The sequence below is a fragment of the Acomys minous genome (assembly GCF_964271855.1).
Source record: "Acomys minous genome assembly, chromosome: 20".
Taxonomy (NCBI): Eukaryota; Metazoa; Chordata; class Mammalia; order Rodentia; family Muridae; genus Acomys; species Acomys minous.
The window spans coordinates 19073032-19101017 of record NC_140502.1 but is presented as its reverse complement, the minus strand read 5'-3'; the positions used below and the strand labels follow the sequence as shown (position 1 = coordinate 19101017).

General features: G+C 44.8%; 1 protein-coding gene across 2 annotated transcripts; it reads right to left on the bottom strand.

The window, feature by feature from the left end:
• Nucleotides 1-64: 64 nt before the first annotated feature.
• Nucleotides 65-26346, bottom strand: LOC311590849 (insulin growth factor-like family member). 2 transcript variants are annotated; one of them, XM_084770124.1, is made up of 5 exons: nt 26221-26346; nt 25616-25688; nt 4973-5102; nt 667-1000; nt 65-489 (listed from the first exon to the last, which is right to left on the bottom strand). In XM_084770124.1, exons 3-5 carry the CDS (start codon nt 4989-4991, stop codon nt 438-440), a joined length of 405 nt encoding a protein of 134 aa, XP_084626250.1. In that variant the 5' UTR covers nt 4992-5102; nt 25616-25688; nt 26221-26346; the 3' UTR covers nt 65-437. The 2 variants fall into 2 exon arrangements, 1 of the variants encoding a protein (XP_084626250.1); XR_014776983.1 differs by lacking the exons at nt 65-489; nt 667-1000; nt 4973-5102 and adding exons at nt 18845-18999; nt 22116-22327; nt 24972-25095 and having other exon boundaries at nt 26221-26340.
• Nucleotides 26347-27986: the final 1640 nt, after the last annotated feature.

The following is a 27986-nucleotide window of genomic DNA, read 5'->3' as shown; positions in this document are numbered from 1 at the left end:
GCCAGGGCTACACAGAGAAACCCTGTCTCAAAAACAAAACAAAACAAAACAAAAGTTTAAAAAAAAATGCCATACCAATTTTAACCAGGACCGTCTGTGTGGCCACAGGTGTGGAGCCATCCATTGGTACCTGGTGGCTCACCATTTGGGCACCAAAGACAGTGACTGTCTTTTCCCTGGAAATCACAGGTAGCTACTTCAGTAGGAAGAGAGTGCAATCTTGTGAGCATCAGTAGTATCCACAGTTGGCTGTTGGCAGGGCGGGCTGGAAGCAGTAAGTGAAGTGACACTAGGCCTGTCAATAGCTTAGTTTCTTCTGCAAATTCTCCTGGTCCTTAGAGGGGAAGGTACAGATGCTCTGTTCACAGCCCAGCACTCAGCTGTTGTCTCGGCGATGGTGCCCATTTTTGAAGCCTACCTGGGCATCACTTGGTTGCCTAAGAGAAAGTTGGTTTTCTTAAAGATCTTCTCTGTAAAAATGTCTTTCTGCTACAAAGGAGAAAACAAAAAAAAAAACAATGAATCCGAAAGAGGGATGATCAAAACATTCGGAGAGTTTGTTAGCTATGACGGGGTGGGGGTGGGGCAAGGCAAGGTGGGTCCATCTTCAGATCCGTCTCCATTTTTAAATCTAACCCTACACACAGACAGGAAGAGGGTGCTTACCTGGCACAGTCCCCAGAGATGGGGGAAGAACTGCAATGGGATCTCTCACCCTGAATTTTCAGCTTGACAATATATCTCTTTTGAGGACTGAAGGACTCAGGACAGCAGAGCTCAAAGCAGGGCCAGTAGATGCATCGGGGGCCACAGAGGCGGGTCAGGTTCAGGGGCAGGATGGTGTCATCCTCACAGCACTGCTGCAAGGGGTTGTAGATGTCGTCCCCACACTTAGGTACTGGCTGGCACAGCCATAAGCCAGGATCTGAGAGAACTGGGGATGTGTGAGCTCCCGTGGCTTCTGTGTTTTTGAACAGGAGTGCAGGCAGGAGCAAAATGCCTAAGAAACATAAGAGGGAAAAAAAAATCAGAAGAGGTGTCTCAGCTGGAGGACAAGGTGACTTCACGGACGCCCCCTGGTGGCTAATGGTGACTCAGAATGGAGTTTGAGACAGATTCTGGATGTGTTTCTGGGTCTGGGCTGACAAATGAGGAATGCAGGATGCTGGGAAGGGGATAGTTTGTGAAGTTTCCAAGTGGGAACAAAGATTACATTTGGAGATGCCGGGTGGGGACGCTGGGAAGTGAACAGGGAAGAGGGGTTACTTCGAAGGTCAGAGTTGCATTATAGGTCGAATCACATTCAGGCGTTACTTTGGCTGGACCTTCCCTCCGGAAGATTCCAGATGCAGAGTACCAGATGGCAGAGAAACAGCAGCCGTGTGTTTGTGACGGAAGCTGTTACCTCTGAAGACTGATGAGTGATGAAGCGGACTGAGCAGTGTAGAGAGGGAAGCGTTGATAGTTCTGCAGAGAGATTCTTGGTTGGGTATCAAGAAACAGCTGGTGTTTGATGCTCCTTTGTGTGTAGGCGAGGGAGAGGCCTGGGAGTATTTTCCTATTGGAGATTCAGTCAGCAGCTTTCTTAATAAGGTGTTTAGCTGAATCATGTTCAAAATGATTTTATTACTGCTGCTGCTACTACTGTTAATTTGTGTGTATGCACCATACACACACACACACACACACACACACACACACACACACACAGGATTTGAATGGAAGACAGAAGACATGGCAGCAGCTCTCTCTCTCTCTCTCTCTCTCTCTCTCTCCCTCTCTCTTTCTCTCTTTCCTTCTCCACCTTTTCATGGGTTTTGGCAATTGAACTCAGGCCACAAAGTTTGCTGGCAATCACTTTTATGTGCTGGGCCAACTCAACAGCACCATGCTTAAAGACACAAAACACAAAACAAAACAAAACAAAAGAACCCAAATCTCTTTGTGTGCCCATGCCCATGTGCTTGTGAGAGCATTCCAGGGATGGCATGTGGAGTCCAGAGGACAATCACTTGTGTTAGTCTTCCCTTCCTACCTTGTTTGCCTCCTGTTCCCTGCTGTGCATACCAGGCTGCTGACTCTCAAGCTTCTAGAGCATTCTCCTGGTCTTATGGAAGCACTGGGAATTAGGCTCCAGCTAGCACTTCCGGCCTTATATGCATTCTTAGTATCTTAACTCAGGCCCTCGTACTTTGCCCAGCAAATGTTTAACCCACTAAGCTATCTCTTTAGCTCAAGAGTCACACTTGAAAAAGCTCCAGAGTAGAACTGTATTGAGACTGAAACAGAGTTAGAGGAATGTTGGTAACCTAATTGATGTCTACTGTTTTCTGGATCCATCCTTCCCTGTGGGGAGCCCTGTGCCCTCTACCACGGTCCGAGGTGGCAGGATCCATCCACAGCAATGGCACATAGCGGCTTCCATGAAGTCAAAGTGCATATAAGTATCACCTGGTCAAAGTGTTTAATTGTCTGCTGGCAGAGCAAACTGCCTGGAGCTCAGCACTTTTAATAACCGGACAGTGAATTCTGCCTCATGGTTGTAGAGGCTGCAGAGTCACAGACCACACAGGAGCCTTTAGACAGGACCATGTGTTTCCACAGTGTGGCGTAAAGGAAGGCCACGTGGGTATATCGCTTCTTTTCCAAGACACAGTCAAGGGTACTAATAGGTGAGAATGGGAGCTTCCTCATTGCTGCCATGCACTGACTTCATTTAGTACGTCTCTGCCTCTGAGCTCTACAACAGCTAAAAGGGGCTGTTCTGACTAACTGCAGCACCCATCAGTTAAGATTCTATGACTTGAAACCAGGCGGTGGTGGCGCCCGCCTTTAATCCCAGCACTCGGGAGGCAGAGGCAGGCGGATCGCTGTGAGTTCGAGGCCAGCCTGGTCTACAAAGTGAGTCCAGGACAGCCAAGGCTACACAGAGAAACCCTGTCTCGAAAAACAAGCAAACGAACAAGCAAACAAACAAACAATAAAAGATTTTTATGGCATGGACATTTGGGGGACACACTCAAAGCCATCGTAGTAGCCAAAACATCGGAGTTAACCTAGAGGTGGAAATTTAGGGGGCAAACACTGTCAGACTCTGCCCCTGCTCCTTTCTTCTCAAGCCTACAGAGTAGGACCCTCACTTGCACTCAGACCTTGGCAATGAGGACAGTGAGCAGTCAAGCTTCGTGCCTGGGACCATGAGCTTTATGATCTCCTGATTCTTACAAGTGATTCCTTCTGAGGTTGAGCACAGAATGAGAAGAAGAAGAAGAAGAAGAAGAAGAAGAAGAAGAAGAAGAAGAAGAAGAAGAAGAAGGAGAGTGAGACTGACACCGGAGAAGCCCCCAGGTGGCCATGACCAGGGCTACAAAGATCGTGACTCTGAGCTTCTTTAGTTGGGTCTAGTGGCTCAGAGTAGATTTTGAGAGTTGACCATGGGAGTGTTTGAGGTATTCAGGACATTTGTGAGGAGAGCCTGGGGAGAGAGGGGAGCTCTGAAAGTTGCAGGCACAGCCATTGACCAGTAGCCAGAGAGGCTAGCAAGGATGATGAGATGAGATATCAAGAAGTAAGGAAAGGAGAGGACGATGTAAGTTCAGAACACTGGGCACGGTGGCTCTCACATTTAATCCCAGCACGTGGGGAGTTGGGTAAGGAAGATCTCGGTGAAATTGAGGCCAAAGTAGTCTAATGGGTAGAGAGCAGAGCAGGGGTGGGAATCAGAAGAAGGGAGGGGGAAGGCTGGAAAAGAGGATGGAAATCAGTGGTAGGGGCATCTCTGGGATGGGGGAGACTTCTGGGAGTCTATTGGGGTGACCCTAGCTGAGACTCCTAGCAGCAGGAGTTATGGTGCCTGAAGAGGCAGCTTCCTAATATCCAGGTGGGAATTCCAGTGGAGGGAGGGGGGACACCAACCCACCCATCAAACCTTTGACCTAAGCTTTGTCATCCCTACAAGTGGTGCAGGGATAAAGATGGAACAGAGATCAAGGGAACAGACAGCAGATGAGTGTCCCAACTGAGAACCACCACATGGGAGAAAGCCAACCCCAGATACTATTAGTGATACTCTGCTATGCTTGCAGACAGATGCCTAGCATATATATCTTCTGAGAGGCTCCATCTAGTAGCTCATGGAAACAGATGCAGAGGCCTACAAGCCAAACAGTAGGTGGAGCTCAGGGGGTCTTATGGAAGAGTCAGTGGAAGGGTTGAGGGAGCCAGAGGGACGAAGGACACCACAAGAAGTTCTACAGAGTAAACTAATCTAGGCTCATGGGGGCTCACAGAGACTGAACCAAAAACCAAAGAGCATGCATGGACCGGACCTAAGCCCCCTACACATATGTAGCAGACTTGCAGCTTGGTCAGCATGTATGTCCCTTATCAATGGGAGTGGGAGCTGTTTCTGTCTCTGTTGCCTGCCTTCAGATCCCTTTCTCATAGCTGTGCTGCCTTGTCTAGCCTTAGTGGGAGAAGACTTGCTTATTCCCAGATGTAACTTGATATACCAGGGTGAGTTGGGACCCATGGGGAGGCCTCTCCTTCTATGAGTAAAAAGGGATGGGAGGGGTGGGGCATGAGTGTGGGACTGGGAGGAGAGGTGGGGGGGCTGTGATTAGGCTATAAAGTGATTAAATAAAAAATTTATAGAAATAGGAAAAAGAACTGAGGGAGTCTAAGTAGGAAAGAGAGGGATAGAGAGAGGGAAGGAGGGAGGGAGGGAGGGAGGGAGGGAGAGAGAGAGAGGAGAGAGGGAGAGAGAGAGAGAGAGAGAGAGAGAGAGAGAGAGAGAGAGAGAGGAGAGAGGGAGAGAGAGAGAGAAGTGTCTAGGACAGCCTTGAGACTCTTTTTCAAATAAATACATGATAGAAATATAGACAGATGATAGATACATGGACAGACAGATAAAATTGAGAGATAAATGAGAGATGGTAAATATCCAAGTCTCCTTGGGGTGGAGGGTACTTACCAAAGTTTTTGATCTTCATGTTTCTGGATAGGCTGCTGGGTTGTAAGTGGCAGAGTCATTGAAGAGCGATAATCCGGGACTGTGAGCTGATATGCCCATAATATTTAATTTATTCTTGATGGGTGGAGTGCTAAAGAAGCAACATTACAGAACAGAAGAGCATACATTAAGAGTTTAGCAATCTGTGCCTGATAATTATACCCAGAAACATTCCATTGTATGGCTAGTTATTTTCTGCGTTTCACTTTGGAAGGGATATCACAATGGAGATATTCTCCCTTATTTGTGTACAGACTATCAGTGAACACTCACTTTTATTTTTTTTAAAAATATTTTATTAATTTATTAATATTACATCTAGATTGTTATCCCATCCCTTGTATCCTCCCATTCCTCCCTCCCTCCCATTTCCCCCTTACTCCCTTCCCCTATGACTGTGACTGAGGGGGACCTCTTCCCCCTGTATATGCTCATAGGGTATCAAGTCTCTTCTTGATAGCCTGCTATCCTTCCTCTGAGTGCCACCATGCCTCCCCATCCAGGGGACATGGTCAAATAAGCAGAAAGAGCCAAATGGTATATATTCACTTATATCTGGACACTAGCCCAAGGGGCATGTCCCATGAATGTCTTTACTTATCAGAAAAGTGGGACAGAGGGGAGGACATCCTATTGGGACTCTAGGTGAGAGAAACATGGAAGAATGGGGAAATAGAAAGATCCAGAGGGTCCTAGAAACTTACAAGAAGAACATTATGAGAGGCGGATCTGGGCCCAGGGGTTCTGCTCAAACTATGGCTCCAGCCAAGGACAATACATGCAGTACACTTTGAACCCCTACCCAGATCTACCCAATGGACAGGACATTCTCCACAGTTGAGTGGAGAGTGGGGTCTGACCTTCAATTCACTCTTTCTACCTACCCTTTTCATACATTTTACCCTGGAAGCCTCAGGGTCTCATCATAACCTTAGCTCAGACCAATTCTGAATTCATCTGTTTAAAATTAGAAAGTGCTTGATTAACACATGTAAGGCCCTATATCCTACTCCGAGTAGTTCAACATGCTTTTAAAATTAATTTTTAAGAAGGAAAAGTGAGTCAAAGAATTTTGACTCAAAGAAATTCAGCAATTTCTGAAACCCTTGTTCTAGATCACTTCAGAGTTTCCACCAAGTAACTTCTTAAATTAAAAAGTATTTTTCAGTGCTGAGGATTGAATCCAGGGCTTTGGTCCCCTATCAGTGAGCTGCACCCAGCAAATGTCAACAATACAGTCTTGTAATCAAGAACTAAAAGGTGAGACTGCCATACACATTGGTATCAGGGAATTCTCACAAGGCTTCACCCGTAGAAGAAAAGCCAGAGACAAAGAATGGATATTGAAAAAGGATGAATCAATCTTCTCCAGGGACGAATCCTGATAGGTTAGCCAATCCTAAGTGATCAACCCTAGATACAAATGAACTTAGCACATTATATTTATGAACATATATACACATATATGTAAGAATTAGGATTAGCAAATAAAGGTGATAAATTTTAGAAAAAAAAAAAGGGTGAGATCAAGGGAGGATCCAGAGGGAGAAGGAGCAGAAGAATTACGTAAATACAGTTTTCATACACGAGAATTTCCGAAAATGAAAAAGAGAACTAAAAAAGGAATAGAGAGAGTTTTGGAAACAATATACAACATTAAAGTATTTTTTTGTTGTTGTTATCACCTTTTTAAAAAATTTTATTAATTTATTCAGATTACAACTCAATTGTTATCCCATCACCTGTATCCTCCCATTCCTCCCTCCCTCCCGCTTTCACCCTATTCCCCTCCCCTAGGTCTGTGACCTACGGGGACCTCCTCCCCAACTATATGCTCATAGGCTATCAAGTCTCATCTTGGTATCCTGCTTATTCTTTCTTTGAGTGCCACCAGGCCTCCCCACTGTTGTGATCATCTTTATGGAGAAAATGGAGTGTTCTGGATGAGAAAATATTAAAGTATTTTTTTTTTCTGGCTCATTTAAACAAATGGGAAACCGAGTTGTTAAAAAAAAAAAGGTGTTTTTCATCTTTCTCCTGTGAAACAGTCCTGTGTGAGAACACAGAGAGCGCGTTTACAGAAAGAACTACCCAATGGGATTCAAGAAGCCAAAGACAGATTATCTGAAAACAAGTCCCCTAAAACTCAAAATGAACAGGCAAGTAAACAACATCCTCTCAAGATCAACATAAATAAACTTTAGAGAAAACACTAGCGGTCAAGCAAAGTGTTCCTATAGCAGAATGAATGAAGGCAATTACAAGCAAATGGAACTTTGGGCTGTGGCTGTAGCCCAGTGGTAGAGAACTTATTTCATATGCTCGAGGCTCTGGGTTCAGTGCCTGGTAATAGAAAAAGAAACAAGGGGAACTTTGCCTAAAAGTAACCCCTTTTGAAGAAAGTATTTGTATGGCACAAGTTGAAGGCAGTGCTTGGATTTTGACATTCATGTACCTGGAAAGTCGACGTGCAGTATATAAAAGACTGTGTCCTCCAGAATTGGCAGGGAAGCTTTGGCCGTGGCACATCATCATACGGCTGCCTAAAGAAGCCCTGAACCAGGATAGCACCAATGGACATGCTAAATAGAAAACAAAAAGGGAATCTTGTAGGGCCCTATCACTGAGCAAAGAACCACAGGCAGCTAAGAGATAACTGAGAGGAGGAGAATTAGTCGGACACATGGAGGCTGGTGTCCTCAGCTGGCTTTCCATTATCAATTAGTCAGCCAGGAAATGATGTAGATACCAGCACACTAAACGGGCTCAGCAGGTTGTCCACAGATGTGGTGCTTTGAACCAAAATAGCTCGTATAGGCTTATATATTTGAGTGCTTAGTCATTAGGGAGTGGCACTACTTGGAAGGATTGGGAGCTATGGCCTTGGTAGGGAAAGTATGTAACTGGGTGTGAGCCTGGAGGTTTCAAAAGCCTGCAGTAGCACTAGCATTTCCTTTTTCTCTTCCTGTAGATCAGGAGGTAAAATTCTGCTGCTTCTACTCCGCTACTGCTTCTGTGCTACCAGGCTCCCACCGTCCACCCTCCACGAAGATAACGGAACAATCCCTTCAAGCTGTTAAAAAAAAAACACCCAACCAATTAAATGATTTCCTTTATAAGAGTTTCCTTGGTCTTGGTGTCTCTTCAAAGCAATAGAGCAGTGACTAAGACCACACAAACACATGTGAGCTCAGCAAGCCCTGTGACTGGGGAAGCCATTCTGGAGCAAAAAGTGATGTCAAGACATGTCCAAACCTCCAAAATCTCATCCCGAGACCAGCAGGAGTAGTGCTGGTTACTCTGTGCTCTGGGTCTGCATGTCCCAATGTTCCAAAGCCTTTATCCCCAAACTCTGCCACCCTTGAGGTAGTCTCATAGCCTGGTGGCCAGGTTTCAGGCTAAACCTCCTCTCTCTTTATAAAGACGAGTCTAGCCAGTACTTGGAATTTCTCTTCATGCAAATGAGGCATTCCTAACACTTCCTCTCCAGCCAATAATGCACACTCACCCCGAATACCCCTACCTGTTCCCCGAGGTTTACATAGCCTTTATTGACTCCCAATTAAGAGAGCTGTTTAACTAAAAGCCATCTCTGGAGATGGCTGTTTCTCCCACACTGAGCGTGAACTGAGATCCTGCCTAATTCATCTGTCCCAGGTAAGATTGGTGCACAACAGTGCCAGGACGCCTCAATGGGAGTAGCAGACAGACCCATGGCAACTCTCTGTAAGGCGCGGCCGCACCCAATAATGGTGACGGCCAAGAGCTCGCTGTGTGTAAATAATTACTCCTGCGCATGCGCTAGAACCAGAGCCAGCTCAGCATGCCCCTCCCGAACAGGGATATGCTCATGAGCTATCGTGGATGGCGGTTATTAACCAATCCACTCCTATTTGCTAATGAAGCATCTAGCCGCAACCCATGAGGAATCGATAGGCCAACGGTACTTAAACACGGGCTCCCGGGAATTCAGAGTCTTTCGTGCCAATTTCAAGGGCGCTCCCAATAAAGGATGTTTGAGAAGAATCCTGGTGTCTGCGTCGTTCCTGCCGGCGGGAGGGCGTGACAACTCTCTCTCTCTCTCTCTCTCTCTCTCTCTCTCTCTCTCTCTCTCTCTCTCTCTCTCACTCTCTCACTCTCTCTCTCACACACACACCAGATCTGGTATTATATTTATTAACAATTAATTAAACATTTGTAGATGATATGTAATATATATTAACAAAGAAATAGAGGCCATGAATTTGAGGGGGATTGATTGGAGGGATTGGAGGGAGAAAAGAGAAAAGGGGGAAATTATGTAAAAAAAAAAATATATATACACACACACACACACAAAATAATCACTGCTCCCCAAGACCAGCTCCCAGAATGGCGAAGAGGAGAGAAGAGAGATGGATCCGCAGCCGGGAGAATCGAGCAGGCTGTGAACGGCTGGTTAAGGGAAACCAACGGTTGGTTGAGCAACTAGCTAGGGGATCCAGATGTTGAGGAGAGGTGGAGGAAAAAGAAATACTCAGAGACTCAGGCATATGTGGTACAAGTTGAAGGTCTTAAAGCCCAGGAGAACTTTTCTTCTGTCTCTATCTGCCTCTGCCTCCGCCTCCGCCTCCGCCTCCGCCTCTGTCTCGCTTGCTGTCTTTCTGTCTAACTATTTTCTTTCTTGCTGGTGCTCTTCATTCTAAGTCCTTGCTGGCTGTTTCCCATCTTTCTAATTTTCTTGCTTTTCCCCCATCTATCTCTCTTGTTGTCCCCATCTCACTCTCTCTGACTCTTTCATGTCTGATACTTGTTTTCCATTTTCTCCTTGGGCCGCCCCCAGTACTTTATTGGAATGAAGTTCAATTTTTTTTCTATTACAGATTACATCATGATTTTTTTTTCATCTTTGCAATCACCAGGGCAACCGAAAATCAACAGAGTAACAAGGAAATACAAAAAGTTCTGTAACTTGAAACAAAGTATACAGCAAAAATCAATTATTTTCCAAAAATGGTTACACAGGAGAGTTTAATCATAAATTTCCCCGGGTTAAAGCCAATGTGTTTACAAGGTAATCATAGCAACATAGCTTGAGCTAAATGTTCTCTAAAGAAAACACCTTGACCTACTTCCAGTCCTAGACCAACAGGTGTGCGATCCAAGCCTAGGCTAACTGCCAAGGGGTCCTCTATTGTAAAATATCTTTAAAGCATGATGCTCAAAGCCCACTTTCTATTGCTATCAAAGCAGATTCTAAGGAAGCGATTCTATAGGTAACAGTATCTAGCCAGGTACTCTTATGTCTAGGTCTTAACTTTCTTAGATTCAGTTTCTGCTTGGGTGCTCACAGTCAAAGCAAAAAAAACTTTATTGTTTTCTCAAGCCTTTGGCCAGATGTCCTCTTTCAACATTCTCCGTGAAAACATTTTCCCTGTATGAATTTCCTAAGGGCTGAGAAATAAAGAGGAAAAAAAAAACAGTTTTAGGAGAAATAGTGGATTTCTAAACAACATTACACCTGGACAACACATAATATTTAGGGGCAGTGGTGATCAGCTGGAGATCTTTGGAACTTTGTCAAGCTGTTGTAGATGTCTAGGGATCACGCTGGGCAGTTGGAGGTCTCTGGAGCATTGCCAAGCAAAGCCTCTATGCCTTATCCTCATGTCTGCAACGAATAACCGCCCTTAAAATTCTCAGCATGGCCAGACATCAAGCAACGGAAATGATGACCATGGCCAGTTTCATGGCACAGCTACTAGGATGGGTAAAGTTTTAAAATGTTGGTGGAAATGGGCAACGGCACAGAATTCCAGAAAGCATTTCAGCAGTTTTGTAAAATAAGGTTAGACTCTTAAAGGATGCTTACAGCAGTTTTAAGTTTTAAGATGTTATTTCATGTACATGGGGCAAGGAGGTGCGGAATTTGCCCTGGATGGATGTCTGTGAGCCACGTTGAGTGCTTGGCATCCAAAGAGGAGTTGGAGCTGTAGAATCTTGAGGTCCTTAACCTGCATTTGATTTCTGTGAAGAGACACCATGACCATAACAACTCTTTTTTTTTTAAATTTATTTTTTTCCTTTATTAATTTATTCTTGTTACATCTCAATGGTTATCCCATCCCTTGTATCCTCCCATTCTTCCCTCCCTCCCATTTTCCCCTTATTCTCCTCCCTTATGACTGTTTCTGAGGGGGATTTCCTCCCCCTGTATATGCTCATAGGGTATCAAGTACGAAGGCATTTAGTGCTATGAATTTTCCACTTAGCACTGCTTTCGCTGTGTCTAATAAGTTTGTGTGTGTTGTGCTTTCATTTTCATTGAATTCTGAAAGTCTGTAATTTCTTGCTTTATTTTTTCCCTGACCCAGTGGTTGTTGAGTAGGGGGTTATTCAGTTTCCATGAGTTTGTCGTTTTTTTTTTTTTTGTGTTGTTATTTCTATTGTTGTTGAAGTTCAGCTTTAATCTGTGGCGATTTCTTAATTTAAAAGAGAGAGAGACAGAATGCGGATGATTGGGAACACTCGAGAGAGAGAAGGGGGTGAAGGGTAAAGACTCACGAACAGGACTTTGTGGTACAACTGGAAGCCTAATGCCACGATCAGGCCGAGAAAATCAGTTGAACATTTTAAAAATCACTCTCTGAAATGATAATATTTCCCTTAACCTATTCACCCTCCATCCCCTCTCCATTGGTTTTTTTAAACTTCATAGCCCTTTCTTCTTTAATCATTGTCACACGAATATGTGTACTATACAGACACACACACACACACATATGTAGTTATCAGAACACTTAAATTGCTCAGAACACTTAAAACATCCATAGTATGTCAGCGACACCTGGACAGGGCATGCCCACATAACACAGGAGTGACTAGGGATGGATTGAATGTGTTACAGTTCCTCCTTGAGCCTCTATAATAAATGACATTAAAAAAAATTTTTTTTTTTTTAGTTTTTCGAGACAGGGTTTCTCTGTGTAGCCTTGGCTGTCCTGGACTCACTTTGTAGACCAGGCTGGCCTCGAACTCACAGCGATCTGCCTGCCTCTGCTTCCCGAGTGCTGGGATTAAAAGCGTGCGCCGCCACGTCCGGCATAAATGACCTTCTTAAGAGGACTCCCAAGTGAGTGCTGAGCAATGAGCCTCTTGCCATGAACAAAACCTTCACCCCATCAGACATTCAGGATGGTCTGGCTGCATGGGACGAGTGATCCCTGGAAATGGGACAACACAGCTAAGGAATAGTCTGTTTTTATTTAATTTTTTATTGCTTTGAAAATTTCATACATGAGCATTTATGTAATTATACCCTTCCTTTCCCCAACTCCCCCTGTACCCCAATTACCTCTGAAATAAAGAACTTCTTTTTATATATACATAGATATATACATACATATATATACATATATATATATTCAGTTTCTTTAGTGTTACTAGTATGCAAATATATTTAGGGCTGACTGTGTGGGATTGGATTAGCCTTTCTGGGAACTTGATAACTGGAGAAAGCTAATTTCTCCTTCTTTCAGTAGTCACTGACTGCCTATAGCTCATTATCTAGTGTGGCCTTGTGAGATTTTTTTTCCCCCCTCACTCAGCGACATGTCAGTTGATTTTTGTCATGTAGGTTTTCTTTAGACAAACATACTGTTGAGACCTGATGGGGACCACTTCTTCGGCAGGCATCCTGATTTTCTGGCTTTCAGTTTTCCCACCTCTTCTTCCAATGTGCTCTCTGATCCTTAGGAAAAGTATTGCGTTATAGATGTATCAATTAGGCTTGGGAAGCCCAGGGTCCATTTATTCTCTAAATTTTGACCAGTTGTGAATCTATGTATATTCTCTCTGTGTGTTGAAAAAAGAAGCTTTTTTTTTTTTTGATGAGGCATGAGAGCTGTACCAGCGGCTATAATAAGGGTTCAGAACACAGGGATTAGATTGGTTAGAAGAATGGCAGCAGTGACTCCTCTTCTACAGTTAGAGTTCATAAATAATATTATTATCACAGCCCTAGAATATGTAACTATGGAGTTACCCTGGTCTAGCTGTTTTGAGAGGCATGCATTATAGGATTTTCAGTTTAGAGTCCATGGATTCCCGGGCAAAATGTGCCTTCCAATTCCTGAGAGATTGATGCCCTCCCTCAGACAGTGAAGCATTCAAGATGCTGTGTGTTTTTCTGTATGTCCCCTTAGTAGTCAAGGAGGCATGGAGGTTTGGCACGACAAGTGGTCTTTGACATTAATCTTGTGTAACCCTATATAGCTTGCAAACATTGGATCCTGGGAACTACATCTGTACTGATCCTGGGAATAACTACTATATTATGTTTCTAATAAAGGCATAAAACATCTGATTGCTCTTAAAAAAATTGTCACAGCCTCAGTCTGATTCCCATGAGACCCTGGCTCACATGGAACACACAAATCAAATCTCTGGAAGGGAGTGGAAGGAAGAAGTCAAGAAGTGAGACGCCCCCCCCCAACTTATCATTACTATCAGACGTCATGTAAACATGTTGACATCACTGTGTTCTAGGGGCCCACAAATGCCATTGTCCTGGAAGGATGAAGGATGCAGAGGTTAAGTGACCAGCTCAGTCAGGGGTCCAGGATGACTCTCTCAATGCCACACTCTCTTCTTGAAGAAAGAAAGCCGTCTGCCTTCAACCCCTAACTCCAAGAACTCCTGATCTTCCATTATTTTCTCCTCTGATGTACTGCATGCTTTTATGTCAACTCAACATAAGTGAAAGTCATTTGTAGTGCATTGCTCTGTGCTATAACACATTAATAATCAAAACTACATGATACTGGCATAAAAACAAACAGGTCCAGCTTGATACCTATGTCATGAGAGGGAGCCCACCTCTGACGCTGCCCAAAGGGCAAGGAAATCGACCCTGGCTAGCCCAGAGACCTAGGATAGAACCAAACATAAATGGCAAAAAAAAAGTCAAGGAAATGATTCTTAATGATATTCTGCTATACCCATAGATTTGCATCTATCCACCACTTTGTAATCGGAGAAGGGTTCACCCAGAAACGGACAGAAACAGATGCAATGACTCATAACTAAACATTGGGCAACACTTGATGAATCCTGCCAAATGGAGAAAGGATTGCAGGGGCTGGAGGGGCCAGGGAACGACAAGAAAGCCCACAGAATCAACTAGCCTGGTTCCATTAGAGGTCCGCAGAAACTAAACCAACATCCAGGGAAACTCCGCATTGGACTGACCCAGGCCTGGCGCACATACGTTACGGTTTGGTCTTCTGGTAGGATTCCTAACGGTGGGAGCAGGAGCTGTCTGCCTTTGGAACCCTTTCTTCCTACGGGGTTGCCTCATCTAGCCTTGATGGGAGAACAGGTGCCTAGTCTTACTGCAACTTAACATGCCGTAGCTGGTTGATATCAACCAGAGGCCTGGCATTTTTATGAAGGGGAACGGAGAAGTGGATTTGGGCAAGGGGAGGTGGAGGGGAGAGGCTAGGGAAACTGCGATTAACGTGTTAAGTAAGTAATCAAGTAAATAAATAAGTAAATAAGTAAATAAATAAATAAATAAATAAGTAAAGTTTTTCCATGAAGCAAGACAGTTTTGAAACTTATTTTTCAAACCAACAGAATTAGATGCCTCTATGTAAATGCGCTAAAATTTACTAAATAATTAGTTACCATTTTCCCATACACCTATGTTGACATAAAACAATTGATCCACACCATATTCTGTTTAGCAGAGTTCTGAAAAAAAAAAGCCCCACGAGTTCCTTAAGCGCATCTATTATTTTCTATGTTACGGCACAAGTTGGCGTGAGCATACTTTGTAGGAGTGTGTAATGAGTGTTTCGCTCTTAGATGCAGTAACAACCTCTCAATTTCTCACTCTCCAGCTTCCTGACATTCGTAAGAATGTAACCTACCCATGTCCATTTGTCCCTATGAGTCATCCAGTGTCTTCTCACCACCCAGACCCAGGCAAAGGCTGGGTGTTACCGATGTCTTTGTCAGTAGGCATGCGGGCTCTCCAGAAGGCAGTCCTGTAGTTTGCACGGCCTATGCTGTAACGCAACTCCAGAACTGCTTCTAGCTCCTCACATCCCCTCCTTTGTGTACTGCTGTATCTCTAAGAATATCTGGCATGGTTTGACCTGATATCCTGATTGAACAAATCCTCCTCTGAGAACTTTATGAAGACACACAGCTCTTCAGATGAATGGATTCCTGATTATGGAACCCCTGATTTCTATTCAAACATTTTAAAAAGTTAAAATGTTAAATAGTCAATAGAAAGTGTACAGCCGTAACAGATACTTCTGTGGACCTCCATATGCCTCATTTAGGAGGCAGGCTTGAGACGGATTTGTGGCTTCAGATAAGCTTTCACGTTAGAGGTGGCGCCACAAAATTCTAGTACACAGCGTATATATATGCAAGTAGGTTTGAACTTCTCATAAACCCAGAATAGAATGGTACTATCAAGAAATGACTAAACTAACTATAAATCTTATTTCAAAATATACAAACTCTTTCATTGTATTTCCTTATACATTGTCAGCTTATGACGTTAAAATAGTGTCATTTTAAATTTACTCTGTATCTTGGTATGAGAGACAGATAAAATTATTGTCCTGAACTCACTACAAACTATGAGATAGCTAAAAACTATGAGGTAGCCAAGTCAGTCATAATTGAAAAGACATACATCTTGTTGCAGCCTCTTGGATCTTGTTAGCCATTAGGGCCTTGTCCACTTTTGTCATTCCAAACTCACAATGAACTAACGTAGTGGATACATAGATAAGAAATGTTTAATTTTTAATGAAAAAAGTGTAACCTGTTATCCTGTTGTATTTTTGTGATTAATTGCCTTTTTGACTATGAGGTAATTCCTTTTCTGATATAAAGAGTGTTGTCTCAGAAATACAAAAGAAAAAAAAATGACCAGACAATAAATGGGGTTGAAGTTTTTAACTTCATCAATCTTTTTCTCTTGAGTGTGTGTGCGTGAATGGTCTTTGTCTTTGCTTACTTCTTCTCTTCTTTCTTTTCTCTCATCAATATTCACAAGTAAGTTAGTAGACTCAGGGCCTTACCATCATCAGCCTTCTGAAGCAAGCAGTCGAAGTTTACCTCATACCTTAGCTTGTGGAGATCTCTGCAGTGACCTGTTCCAGTGCAGGAACTGATCTCAGATCAAAGAGGCTTTTTTTTTTACACCTTCTCTAGTTTTTTTTTTTTTTTTTTTTGGCTAGAAGCTGCTTTTTGCATTCCTGGCTGCATGAAAAAAGTGATCAGTTTAAAGTGGCATTATAGCCAGGCCAGAATCATTAGATATTGCTTCCTCTCTTCTTTCTTCTTCTCTCAATATGCCTGAGCCATCAGCTCTGAATTCTGTGTCCCTTCCCAGTTTCTCCCCCTGAACCTACCAAAGCTGGACTTTGGCACTTTGGGTTGCAGTTATGCAAAGCTTAGTGCAGATGAGGATCAGTAAGGACAGATAGTCATGGTCCCTCTATGAGACTTAGACTACTGCAGGTTCCAGGTGGCTAGCTAGGTTAAGGGTGGGAGCGTCTCAGGGGAAACCATCCAGGTGACACTGTCAAAGACTAAATACAGGAGTTGCAAGGTCAGAGTTTAGAGCAAAATGGCAGCTCTTGCTGTAGTCTTTGTAAACTGTAGCCAGACACACTGAGATGGTAGGAATCCACTTTTCTGTCCTTACCTTGGGGCTTGATCATGATGATGTCACATGTTAAACACACATATGCACCAGACTGCATTTCCCACACAGAGCATTGCTCATAGCTGAGTGATATGGGATTCCATAGGCCCTGAGGTTATCACAACTCTCATTTACACAATGGTAAGAGAAACAACCCCAACCAAGTGTTGATCACATGATCTGAGAACAGCACACTCCTAGAGCCTATGGTAGAAAGAAGGGAGTCTGTCATTGTGCTTATTACATCTTCAAACTGGTCAACAACATCTTCAAACTGGTCAACATGTGAGACAGGATGCAGTCTCCCTAAAATGTTTAAGGAGTGCTCAGGGTAGATCGTGTTAAAAGCAAGGAGTCACTTTTTACTGTAGGAACCAGGCCCTACTGGGCTGCCTGCCTGTCTTGCGGTTTCATGTCCTGTTTCTAGCAGCTTCCGTGTCTGTGTTTATGTTGGTCAGCTGGTCATGTTTACTGCTCTGAGAACGCACCCCTCCCCTCCTTGAGACATTTCCTCCTGTGTGCAATCAACTCTTGAGGGATTTCACCTGCGAGTGGCATTCCTGTTTTGCTGTCTATAAGGAGGCTCTTTGAACACGGAATAAAGGTTGAGGCTGCTGTCACTGCTGCTGCTGCTGCTGCTGCTGCTGCTTCTCTTTTAGCATGAAGGACCCGCTGTGTTATTGTGTGTGTGAGTTAAATCCTCAGTGCCTCGCCCTTGACTCGGTACCGCGGTGGCTCGGGCACCACATTTTACATGGTTCAGCTGAAGTCAGATGTTGGGGGGGGGGAGGGCTCCCCTTTCTGAGGACTAGGGGAAGGAGAGGGAGGTGTGGGGGAGGGAAGGTGGTACTAGGAGGCAACAAGGGACGAGGCTACAATCAGGATGTAAAGTGAACAAATTAAAAAAAAATTTAAATTTAAAAAGTGAAATTATTTCTAACATATCCATAATAGAAGAGACTGGTAGAGAGAGCATGTAAAGAGACATCAATATTCTCATGTCAAAATCAGAACATTGTCAAGAAAATACAGTGGCTCTGTGCATATTTGCACACACAGTTAATACCAGTACTTTGGAGGCAAAGAAAAGTGTATCTATGCATGTGTGTGTGTGTGTGTGTGTGTGTGTGTGTGTGTGTGTGTGTGTGTGAGAGAGAGAGAGAGAGAGAGAGAGAGAGAGAGAGAGAGAGAGAGAGAGAGAGAGAGAGAAGTATGGCCTTCTGTGATGGCTCATATTGGTTAATAGCTTGCGTTGTTATAAAAACAACTAACATCAAGGCAAGTGGGCACATCTGTGACGGGTTCTCCCAGTTCACTTTAAATAAAGATTAATTTATTTCAATTTATATGTAATACTTTGCCTGCATGCATGCCTCATGAGAAAGGAGGTCAGAAATGAGTAGCAGATCCTCTGAAACTGGAATTAATAATGGTTGTGAGAACCCATGTTTGGGCTGGAAATGGACCCCATGACCCCTGGAAGATTCACCATTGGTCTCTACAGTCCTTGGGTAACGTTTGAACTGAAGTGACATACTAGAAATGCGCATAGGAACTTTACATGACACCCAAATCAAAGGGAGATCAGTGGGGAAACTCAGATAGCAAGTAGTGGTTGCAGAATGTTCAGGAACACATCTTCAGGCTTCACGAGAGCAAACGCCTTCAAACTCATCTTTTAGACTCAGGCTGTGCAGTACTCTAGAGAGAATCCACGAACAGCAGAGGTAAGGAAACTCTGGAGGCTCGGTCTTCCAATCCACAGAGAACTAAAGAATTCAGACAAGATCCTCTGAACTGCATCTCAGAAACAAATCTGACTTTACTATCCCTTTCGTGTGATGTGACTATGCAGGTCTCAGTCAGGGTTCCTATCACAACAGTATTCTTAGAGAGCATATGCCTGGAATCCACGAAGACACAAGAAGGGACACTCAATGGGCCCTTGATTTAGCCAGCACCCAAAAGGAAGAAGAAGTCCTGTTGACAGGAGTCCACAGAGTAGCCCAGTCCTGGGTGATTCATCCTCCTTCCACAATGTGACAGTGCACCGATCCTGCAGGCCTTGCCAATCCACGTGGTGATGTGTGAAGAGAGCATGAAACTTGACTTTGGGAAGGAGTCTTGGAAGGGCCATTATTGTCAAGGTAGGAAAACACATGATGGGTTTTTTTTTAGCACCCTGAATTCATACCAAGTCCATGAGAACACATGACATTTTCATCTTTGGCACCAATATTCTAATCCCTATTGGGCCATGCAGATGCTCAACTTACTAAAAAACAAAAAACAAAACAAAACAAAACCTGTGAACACCAGAAGCTCCTAGTCTCTGGAAAGGAAATATCAACTCTGATTCAGTTATCTCAAGACATGAAAGCATTACCATTAGCCTTGTTCTGAAGAAAGCCACAGATGCAATGGGACAGAATAAAACTGAGTTCCCCTGTGCCGGGATGGGAGAGGCAGAGAGATCTGCATCAGAGAATTGGAGAGGGAAATGCAGACAATGATAAACCCACTGCTGCCGGGTGGTTGTGGCGCTCACCTTTAATCCCAGCACTCGGGAGGCAGAGGCAGGTGGATCGCTGTGAGTTCGAGGCCAGCCTGGTCTACAAAGAGAGTCCAGGATAGCCAAGGCTACACAGAGAAACCCTATCTTGAAAAACCAAAAGCAAACAAACAAAAAATAATAAACCCACTACTCCTAGCCCATTTTCCCAGTAGGGTTCTCAAAGAATTAATCACTAGTGATCCAGAATTAATCTGCCTTGACTACTTGAAGGGCTTGTACCCCCCAGTGTCATCTGATGTCAACTATGACAGATTGACTTTGTCCACGAATGGCGAAACTAACCCCTCTATGTTCTTTGGCCAAAAGCCATAAACTAGGCTCCATTGGATGACTTCCTCTGAGGCCCTGTGAGCAACTCCCATTTGGGGAAAGTAAAATTCTATCATACACGCTTTGCTCTGCCCCTAGTAATATGCTGAACATTCTATCAGAAAGGAGGGCTCCATCAAGTCAAGTCAAAGACTTAGGTACAGTTGACACAGGTGCCACTGGGGGATTCCAGAAGGTGATGATGATGATAAAAGTTGGCTTTTGTGGAGGAAGAGTTTAAAACAGCAGAGTAATGGTGGTGGGCAACTAAGAGTTATACACAGAGTGGGAAAAGACATTCAATGGGACCTTCAATAAGCCACCCAAAAGGAAGAAGTCTTTTTCTCAGGGGTCCACATAGCAGCCCAGTTCTGGGTGATGCAACCTCCTTCCAGAACATGACAGTGCACTAGGGCCTCAGAAATTAGCCATGGTGATTTTTAAGCTGAGAAAAGAAATATGAAGCTCTCCCTGCCCTGAGGACACAGGAGCGGGTGAGCCAGTCCTGCCGTGATGACAGGGGAGCAGGAGAGCGGGCCCTGCCCTGAGGACAAGGGAGCAGGCCCTGATCCAGGGCTCTAAGCAGACCTCACCCCAACATCTACCCTATGTATGATCTACTGGAACACATGAAGGGGCAGGACCTGCTGATTCAAAGATTAAGAATCTCCTTGGCACGCGGCAACAACAGGATATCCGACAGCAGTCCCAGTGAGTATCCGGTAGTGATAGTGTAGGCCTCCAACCAGACCCATGACTTGTAACAGTGAACATTTGAAAGTAAACATATGTGGACAAAAGGCTGTACCGTGTGACAAGATGTTTTGTTTGTCTGTTGGTTTTATTTTACTGGGAGGAGGAGAGGGATTTTGGTGCATGATGTGTAAATCATAGACATCCAATAAAAGTTAAAAAAATTTTTTTTAGGTATGAAGCTCTTCGCCCACCCTTCTTTTCTCTCATTCAATTCTAAAAAAAAAAAAAAAAAGAAAAAGAAAGAGAAAAAAAACCCTTCTTTGTCACTACTACAAGGCCCAGTGGTGTCCTTGTGAGAGAATATGACCCCTGCTGAGTGAGTCACGGAGCTGGAGGAACAGTCTCTTCCTGTTCAGTGATGAACACAAAACCCTTAACTAAAGATTGGCACATAACACACCTTGGCCTATGAGCGAAATGACAGGCATGATCAATATTATCAATATGAGTGTACTCCTGGAGTCGAGGTTGGTTTTCTTAAACATGAGAGATCCAAGATGGCAGCCCCGAACACACACGGTATCTGACCTGCAAGACGGAGACAAGAGACCCGGCTGGGAGCTACAGACCATAAGACCTAGAGAGCCCTAGGGGAGAGGGGTCCACAGAGCACAGAGCACAGGTGGGTCCCACTTTGGGCCATCCAATTGACCCATGGAGGACAAATGCCCAGTCCCCAGAGTCCGGACTCATACCTGCCTGTGAGCTGTAGGGGTGCGCTATATCATGGACTCGATTTGTAGGACTGAACTGTGAGCAGCGATGCACCAAAGTCTGGGTGTGCTGGCCTGGGGAGAAGCCAGGAAAATGGGTGGATGTGACCTCAGACCACCCTGCCAGTCCATAGAAATCCCCAGAGGATGGCGACCACATGAGCATGGTGACCATGTGAGCATGGTATCCAAAGACCAGCACAGCCTATTGTGATGTACCTAAAGACCGCACTCTTTGTCTCTCCTTCTCTGACCGATCAGTGGGCTACAGAGAAACAGCCTCAGTGTTTGATGGCCCAGGGGGAGCTGAGAGTGGGGAACTGGGATAGATCTGACCTCAGATAATCCCACCAGTCTACAGCGGGACCCAGGGCCCACACTGGGGCCCAGGCAGCTGCGGACATATTTATTCTCCAGCTACGGCTCCATAGCCACACTCTCGAGTTGACCGATCTAAGGAACGGATTGGGCAGAAACCTACCCAGAGGCCCCAGCAGACTGTTCATGCATGCTTGGACAGGACTGAACTTCCAAGGCAGGTTGGCTGCCAAAGCAGCTAATCTGAAATTGTCAGCCAGTAGTCAATAAGAGACAGCCACTGGGCCTTTGACTCTCCCAGGCCATTTCTGAAGTTTGGTAGAAGGAGTTTCCTTTAAAAAGGGACCCAAGCCTAAAGCTGAATGATTTTTGGAAATATCCTTCACTTCTCCAAAGTCTGCATCATGTTCATTTTCTTTATAAATATAGCTGGTCAGCCGGGTGTGGTGGCGCACGCCTTTAATCCTAGCACTCGGGAGGCAGAGGCAGGCGGATCACTGTGAGTTCAAGGCCAGCCTGGTCTACAAAGTGAGTCCAGGACAGCCAGGGATACACAGAGAAACCCTGTCTCAAAAAACCAAAAAAAAAAAAAAGAAATATAGTTGGTCTTTGTGTAAGGCCACGCCTGAGATGCTGCCCTGTTTTATCTTCAGACTCTACGGGGAGCAACAATTAGTTATTCAAGACACTTAAGTGTATCACCAAGGTCCGCACACATACCCATAGTCCTGTAGGCAGGTTGGGCCTTGAGAGAATGGACTCTGCCCCAGTTCCCATAAGAAAAGGAGAGAATGTGCTCTGACAGGCTTTAAGTCTTCCATGGAAGTGTTCTACCTCTAGGCATCATTGCATAAGCCACATAGACTGTGGTGTAAGACACTCCACTTAGAATCACATCCAGGACAATGTTTTTAGTTCCCTCTGGGATCATCCTGAAAATTCAGAAAAAGAAACATTCAGTGTGGGTGAAAGGAACACCTGGCCAGGGCACATTCTCAACCTAAGAGGAGGCTGGAGAGGAACCGAGTGAGTTCTCAGAGTTTCCACCCTGAGCCTCAGGAGGTGACCTTCTCGAAGGTCATTCCAAGTAAGTGCTGACTGGCGAGCAGCCTGCCAGGAACAAAAAACCATCATTTTCTCAAACATTCAGTACGCTTCTGGCCATGGGTGAGACTGGGCCCTGAAAGTGGAAGAGCACAGCAGAGATATAGCATGTTTTGGTTTAAGTTATTATTGCTTTCGGGATGTCACACTTGAATATTTACATAAATGGTACCCTTTCCTCTTTTCTTTCTGTGTTCCACCCATTACCTCTCAAATCAAGGACCTCTTCTACCTACAGATATGTATATATGTATGTATGTATTATGTATGTATATATTATATATGTATGCATGAATGCATGTATATACACTTGGTCTCTTTAGTGTTGCTAGTATGTACATATGTTTAGGGATGCCCACATAATATTGAATAACTTATTAGGAAGCTTGATACCTGAAGAAAGTGATCTCTCTCTCTCTCTCTCTCTCTCTCTCTCTCTCTCTCTCTCTCTCTCTCTCTCATCTCTCATCTCTCATCTCTTCTCTGCCTGTAGTTATTGATTGTGCATAACTCTTTACCTAGGAGTGGGGCCTTGCCAGGGGCCAAAGGTCTGTGGGTAATTACCAGAACCCAGCTCTTGGCCTGCTACCTTGAGAAACAGCATGTTGAAATAAGATCACCAGATGGGTTACAGGAAATTACTTGGGACGCCTGGTGACTTGGCAAAGCCTGCCTGTGGTCAAACCGCCATGACAACCCGCTCACACAGATCTCCTCATCTCCTCATTGTTTATCCTGTATAAACTATTACGTGAAAAATAAAGTTTGAGAGCTTGATCAGAACCCAGACTTGCTCCCCTTCTTCATGCTTCCTGTCCCCCCATTCGTCTGCCCCCTCCACAGGTACCCATTGAAGACCCCGCAGGCCAGGGGAGGGCCTTGTGAATACTTCTCCACCTCACAGTGGCATGCCTGTTAACAGCTTCTGACTCTCTGGCTCTCCCAATCTTCCTGCCCCTTCTTCCATGACGCTCCCTTGGGCGTAGGATGGCACTGTAGATGTTATCAATTGGCTCCTCAGCCCACGGTAACTAATTCCCCACATTTTGACCAGCTGTGAATCTCTGCATATTCTCCCTCTGTTGCAAAAAGAAAATTATTCAGTGGGGCATGAGAGTGGGCGTAAGGGGAAAGATCTAGAATACAGTTAGGAATTATATTGTTTTAGAGAATGGCAACATCGAGTCCTCCTTTGGGCTCTATAGCTTTCAGTAATAATGTGCAGGCCAGGCCTAGGCTAACTAAACATCCCCCATTGCTCTGCAGACCCTGATGGCTGTTTCTAGAAAGGTGGGCTGCACGGCAGTTCGTACAACTGTTACCAGGAAAAGAAAATTGAGTGATCTGAAATGCTTCAAGCTGTTTCATCTCTCAGACATCTCTGACATACTGAAAGCAACTGATAAAATATTAGGGATTCTGTTTGCATCTCTTCTTAAATGCCTCTAAGTCTTTTTTTTTCACTCATAAAGGCCAGCCATGAGTTATTCATCATTGTGGAGAAATGCCTTGAGTGGATGTAGCAGTTGTCAGTAAAGCGCTATTTAGCCAATCATCTGGGAAGGACAGGAAGTGGAAGGCGGGGCTTCCAGGAGAGGAGGAGGAGCCTGGAGTTGACAGTTGAGAGTGAACGGTTGACAGAGGGAGTTAGTGGAGAGAAGCTGCCCAAGGAAGATCAGATTGGCAAGTGCTTGGGATATACTGGGATATAGTAGGTTTAGAGTAGTTTATTTTAGTTTACTAATACATTAGTAGCAGTTTAGATTCAGCCCAGCGTAGTGCTTCCCACTTTGAATTACATTTCAGTCTCATTGTGTCAGTTATTGGCTTCCTAGGATGAACAGATACAATCAACTGTAACACATCATGGCCGCCTTTAGTTGTGACGTTTTTGCCGTAACACTTTTGTTTCCACTTGTCTCCCCCTCACCACTGGCTTCGCCCAGGCCTCCAGTCACCTCCGGCTGGTTTCTATCCACCCTCAAGTTAGCCTTTCCAGCTGATGTCTTATCGCATGCGGTACGTTACCCCTGAGTGTTCATCGCCTTGTTCTCCTCCATTCTTACAGTCAGTCCCCTCTCCAGTTCCGTGACCTGCACAAGTCTACACATTTACACGCACACACACAAATTGACATACACACATGTGCACGCAAACATATAAGCGCCACATATAAGGGAAAGCCTGCAGAGTTAGTCTTTCTGAGTCTGGCTTATTTCACTTGAGGTAATTTTGCATTTCTTTTCCTGAAAAATGTCAGGGTTTCACTTTCCCCTCCCCCGCCCTCCCCCCTTTGTGGCCACATAGCATTTCATTGTGTGTAGGCACCATGCTCAACCTTGCCGCCAGGGAACCTGTTCATGAACATCCATGCTAGTTCCTTCCCATGGTTGTTGGGAATAGTGCAGCAACACACGTGGGTATAGAATTGTACGAGACACTCTTCTGTTGCGGAGACAAAAAAAAAAATACCATGATCGAAAGCAACTGAAGGAAGAAAGTTTCCTTCAGCTCACAGTGCCAGAGGGCGGGAGTCCATCGTGGTGGGGGAAGGTAACACATGGCAGCCAGGAGCTGGGAAGAGATCACATTCCCTCTGCACACAAGAAACAAAAGATGTAGGAGATAGACGTAGGCTAGACAAAGCCCGGCCCCAGTGACCAACTTTCTCCAGGAAGTTTCCACCTCCTAAAGGTTCCATGACACACACACCCTGCAAACAACTCCTCCGATGGAGAGCCAAGTGTTGAGACGAGCCTCTGGGGGACGTTTCTCATTCCAGCTTCCACAATAGGCATCCCTGTGCTATGTTCACTGAAACACAGTGCTGGACTGGCCCCCTCTACCTGAGGACTATCACCTAGTCCTTTGGGAAGTTACAGGTCCAGCCCCCTCTTTCCTGATTAAAAACCCATTCAGCAAGCACCTGGGATGCCTGGAGTGCCTCTCGGAGGAAATGAGGTATCTCAGTACCTTTTACCTCCAGCCAATGATCTTTATCCACACTGGAAATGCCTACCCCATCTCCAAAGTTCTATATAACCCTTGTTCACCACAGATAAAACTGATCTACCTTGGCCAAGCTGGTCCCCAGACGTCATCATTTCCAACCATACCTGTGAGGCTTCCGACTCCTCATCCATCGCTCCTGTTCCATTTGCCTTTGTGCACTGATATCGGCCAATGATCCTGCGAAGCAATGGGGGGGATCGTAGTAGTGTGTGGTTGAATAATGACTACGCTGTAGGAGGCTTTTCTATGACCAGCTGTCCCACCAATAATTTGAGACAGAGACCTATTGGTTCATTTCAACAAGCCTTAAGCATACCGTTCCACCTTGTCTTCTGTCCCTATCTCAAGTGTCTCAATCCCACCAAATTGTGAGGTGATTAGAGAAATCTACCAGAGCAAAAAAAAAAAGGGGGGGGGGAAGGACACTCATATTGTAGGTTCAGCCTTCCAAGTGGAGCTTTAGAAACCCCCTTTTTCCCCCTGAATTTTCCAGCTTCCAGTGGTTTGTTTGCATCAAGAAAATAGCCTAAGATGCAAGGTCTTCAAAGGACCCAAAAAGGCTCTTCTTAGGTTTAGTCTTTGCCACAAAGCAAGACATAGCTTGGAAACTTTTCATCTTCAAGCCAACAGGATTAGATGCCTTTATGTAAATGCACCAAGATTTGCTCAATAATTAGGCATTTCCTATTTTTCCCATATATACACATACCAGTTCTCTTGGCATAAAACAGTAGTTTCACATAATGCTCTATTTGGAAGAGTTCCTTAGGCACATTTATTATTTTCTGTATTACTTCATATGTTGGCATGAGCACACTCGGTGGGAGTAAATAACAACAGTGTTTTCTTCTCAGATGCAATATCAAATGCCCACTCTCCAGCCTCCTGACATTCATAAGAATATAACCTTCCCATGCCCCGTTGTCATCACCTAGTGTCTTCTCACCACCCAGACTCAGGCAAAGACCAGGTGCTACCAGTGTCTTTGCCAGGGCCAGTCTGTCTCCACCACAGAATAGTATCTAGTGTAGTGAGATGTTGTTTCCTTAGTAACACACAGAGACATAGTGTCATAACACTACCATGTGATTATTTTGTGGGGTTTTACACTGAGAATATTTTTTTAAAGTCAGATATGTGAGGGTGCCCCTGATATCATCACTAAGAAGGCTGACACACAGGAGGAGCACAGTTTATGGCCAGCCTGGGGGACATAGTAAGACACTGTCTCAAAAAAACATACAAACAATGACCCAACTGAACAAGGCTTGACATCCACGTCTACCACATTATTACTGGCAGCTCCCCAGGAGATACTAAAGGTATAGAGATGGATCAACAGTTGAAGCACTTTCTGCCTTGGTTGCAGTACCAGAGTCAGATCTCCAGAGTCCAGGTAAATGCAAGATGGCCATAGCACCCCCCACACACCTGTACTTACAGCCTTGGAAATTAGAGACGAGGCCCCTGGGAGCAAGATGGCTGCCAGACCTGTCTCCGTGAACGAGGTGGAAAATAATGGAAGGTGATCCCCAACATCTACCTCAGCCTGCACATACATGGACACACATGCACCTATATCCAGGTACACGCACCAACACACAGACCTGCATGCACAGGCACATAGCACTTACATGGGGAAAAACTGGGACGGAGGAATACCTAGAGGCTGGGATGACTCAGTGGCATAGAGTTAAAACCGCCTACAACTTTCATAGCACCAATATTTGGCCGCTATTGGGGTAGAATGAGTGGAAAGCTCAGTGCAACGGAAGGTCAGTTAAAAAAAAAACCAAACAGATGATCGTGGACCCTCCGTGTGGCTTAGGTCACTGCCGGTGGCTAACTAGCCTTGGGGTGGGAGTATCCAAAAGGGACCATCCAGGCAACACCATCAATCATAAAGATGGGAGCTGCAAGGTCACAGTCTGGAGGGAAATGGCAGTTGTAATGTGAATTTTGTAAAGGGGCAGGGATCCAATCTCCTGGCCTTACCTCAGGGCTTGCTCATGATGGCTTCACAGTTTTAACACACATATCCATCAGGCTGCCCTTCCCACACAGAGCATGGCTCAGAGCGGAGTCACATTGGTTCCCACGGGCCCTGAGGCTACACCTTCCATTTCAGGAATGAGAAGACGAACAAGTCCCACCAAGTGTTTAATTACAATGTCACACACACCCTCACCCAGAACCTATTAAAAAAGAAGGGTGTCTTTCTGTGGGCTTAACACAGTGGACAGCTTACACATATCACTGTAACCTAGATTGCCAGAGCTACTGACATTCCACCACCACCACCAATACACCTTTGACTGTGTTTGATTCCATTTGCACAAGGTTCGGTCCAATTGTAAAGGCTCTGTACTGACCCTCACACCCAGTGCTGAGACTCATTAGTCACAACAAAAATGACACATAAAAGAAAATGAGTCATCTGTGTGAAGAAGAGCCTCTGCATGTCCTGTACACAGA

Excerpts from the sequence above, each read along its gene's own strand:
- LOC311590849 (XM_084770124.1), bottom strand. Across the intron at positions 490-666 it reads ATCTCTGGGGACTGTGCCAG|CAGAAAGACATTTTTACAGA; the intron begins GTAAGCACCCTC and ends TCTCCTTTGTAG.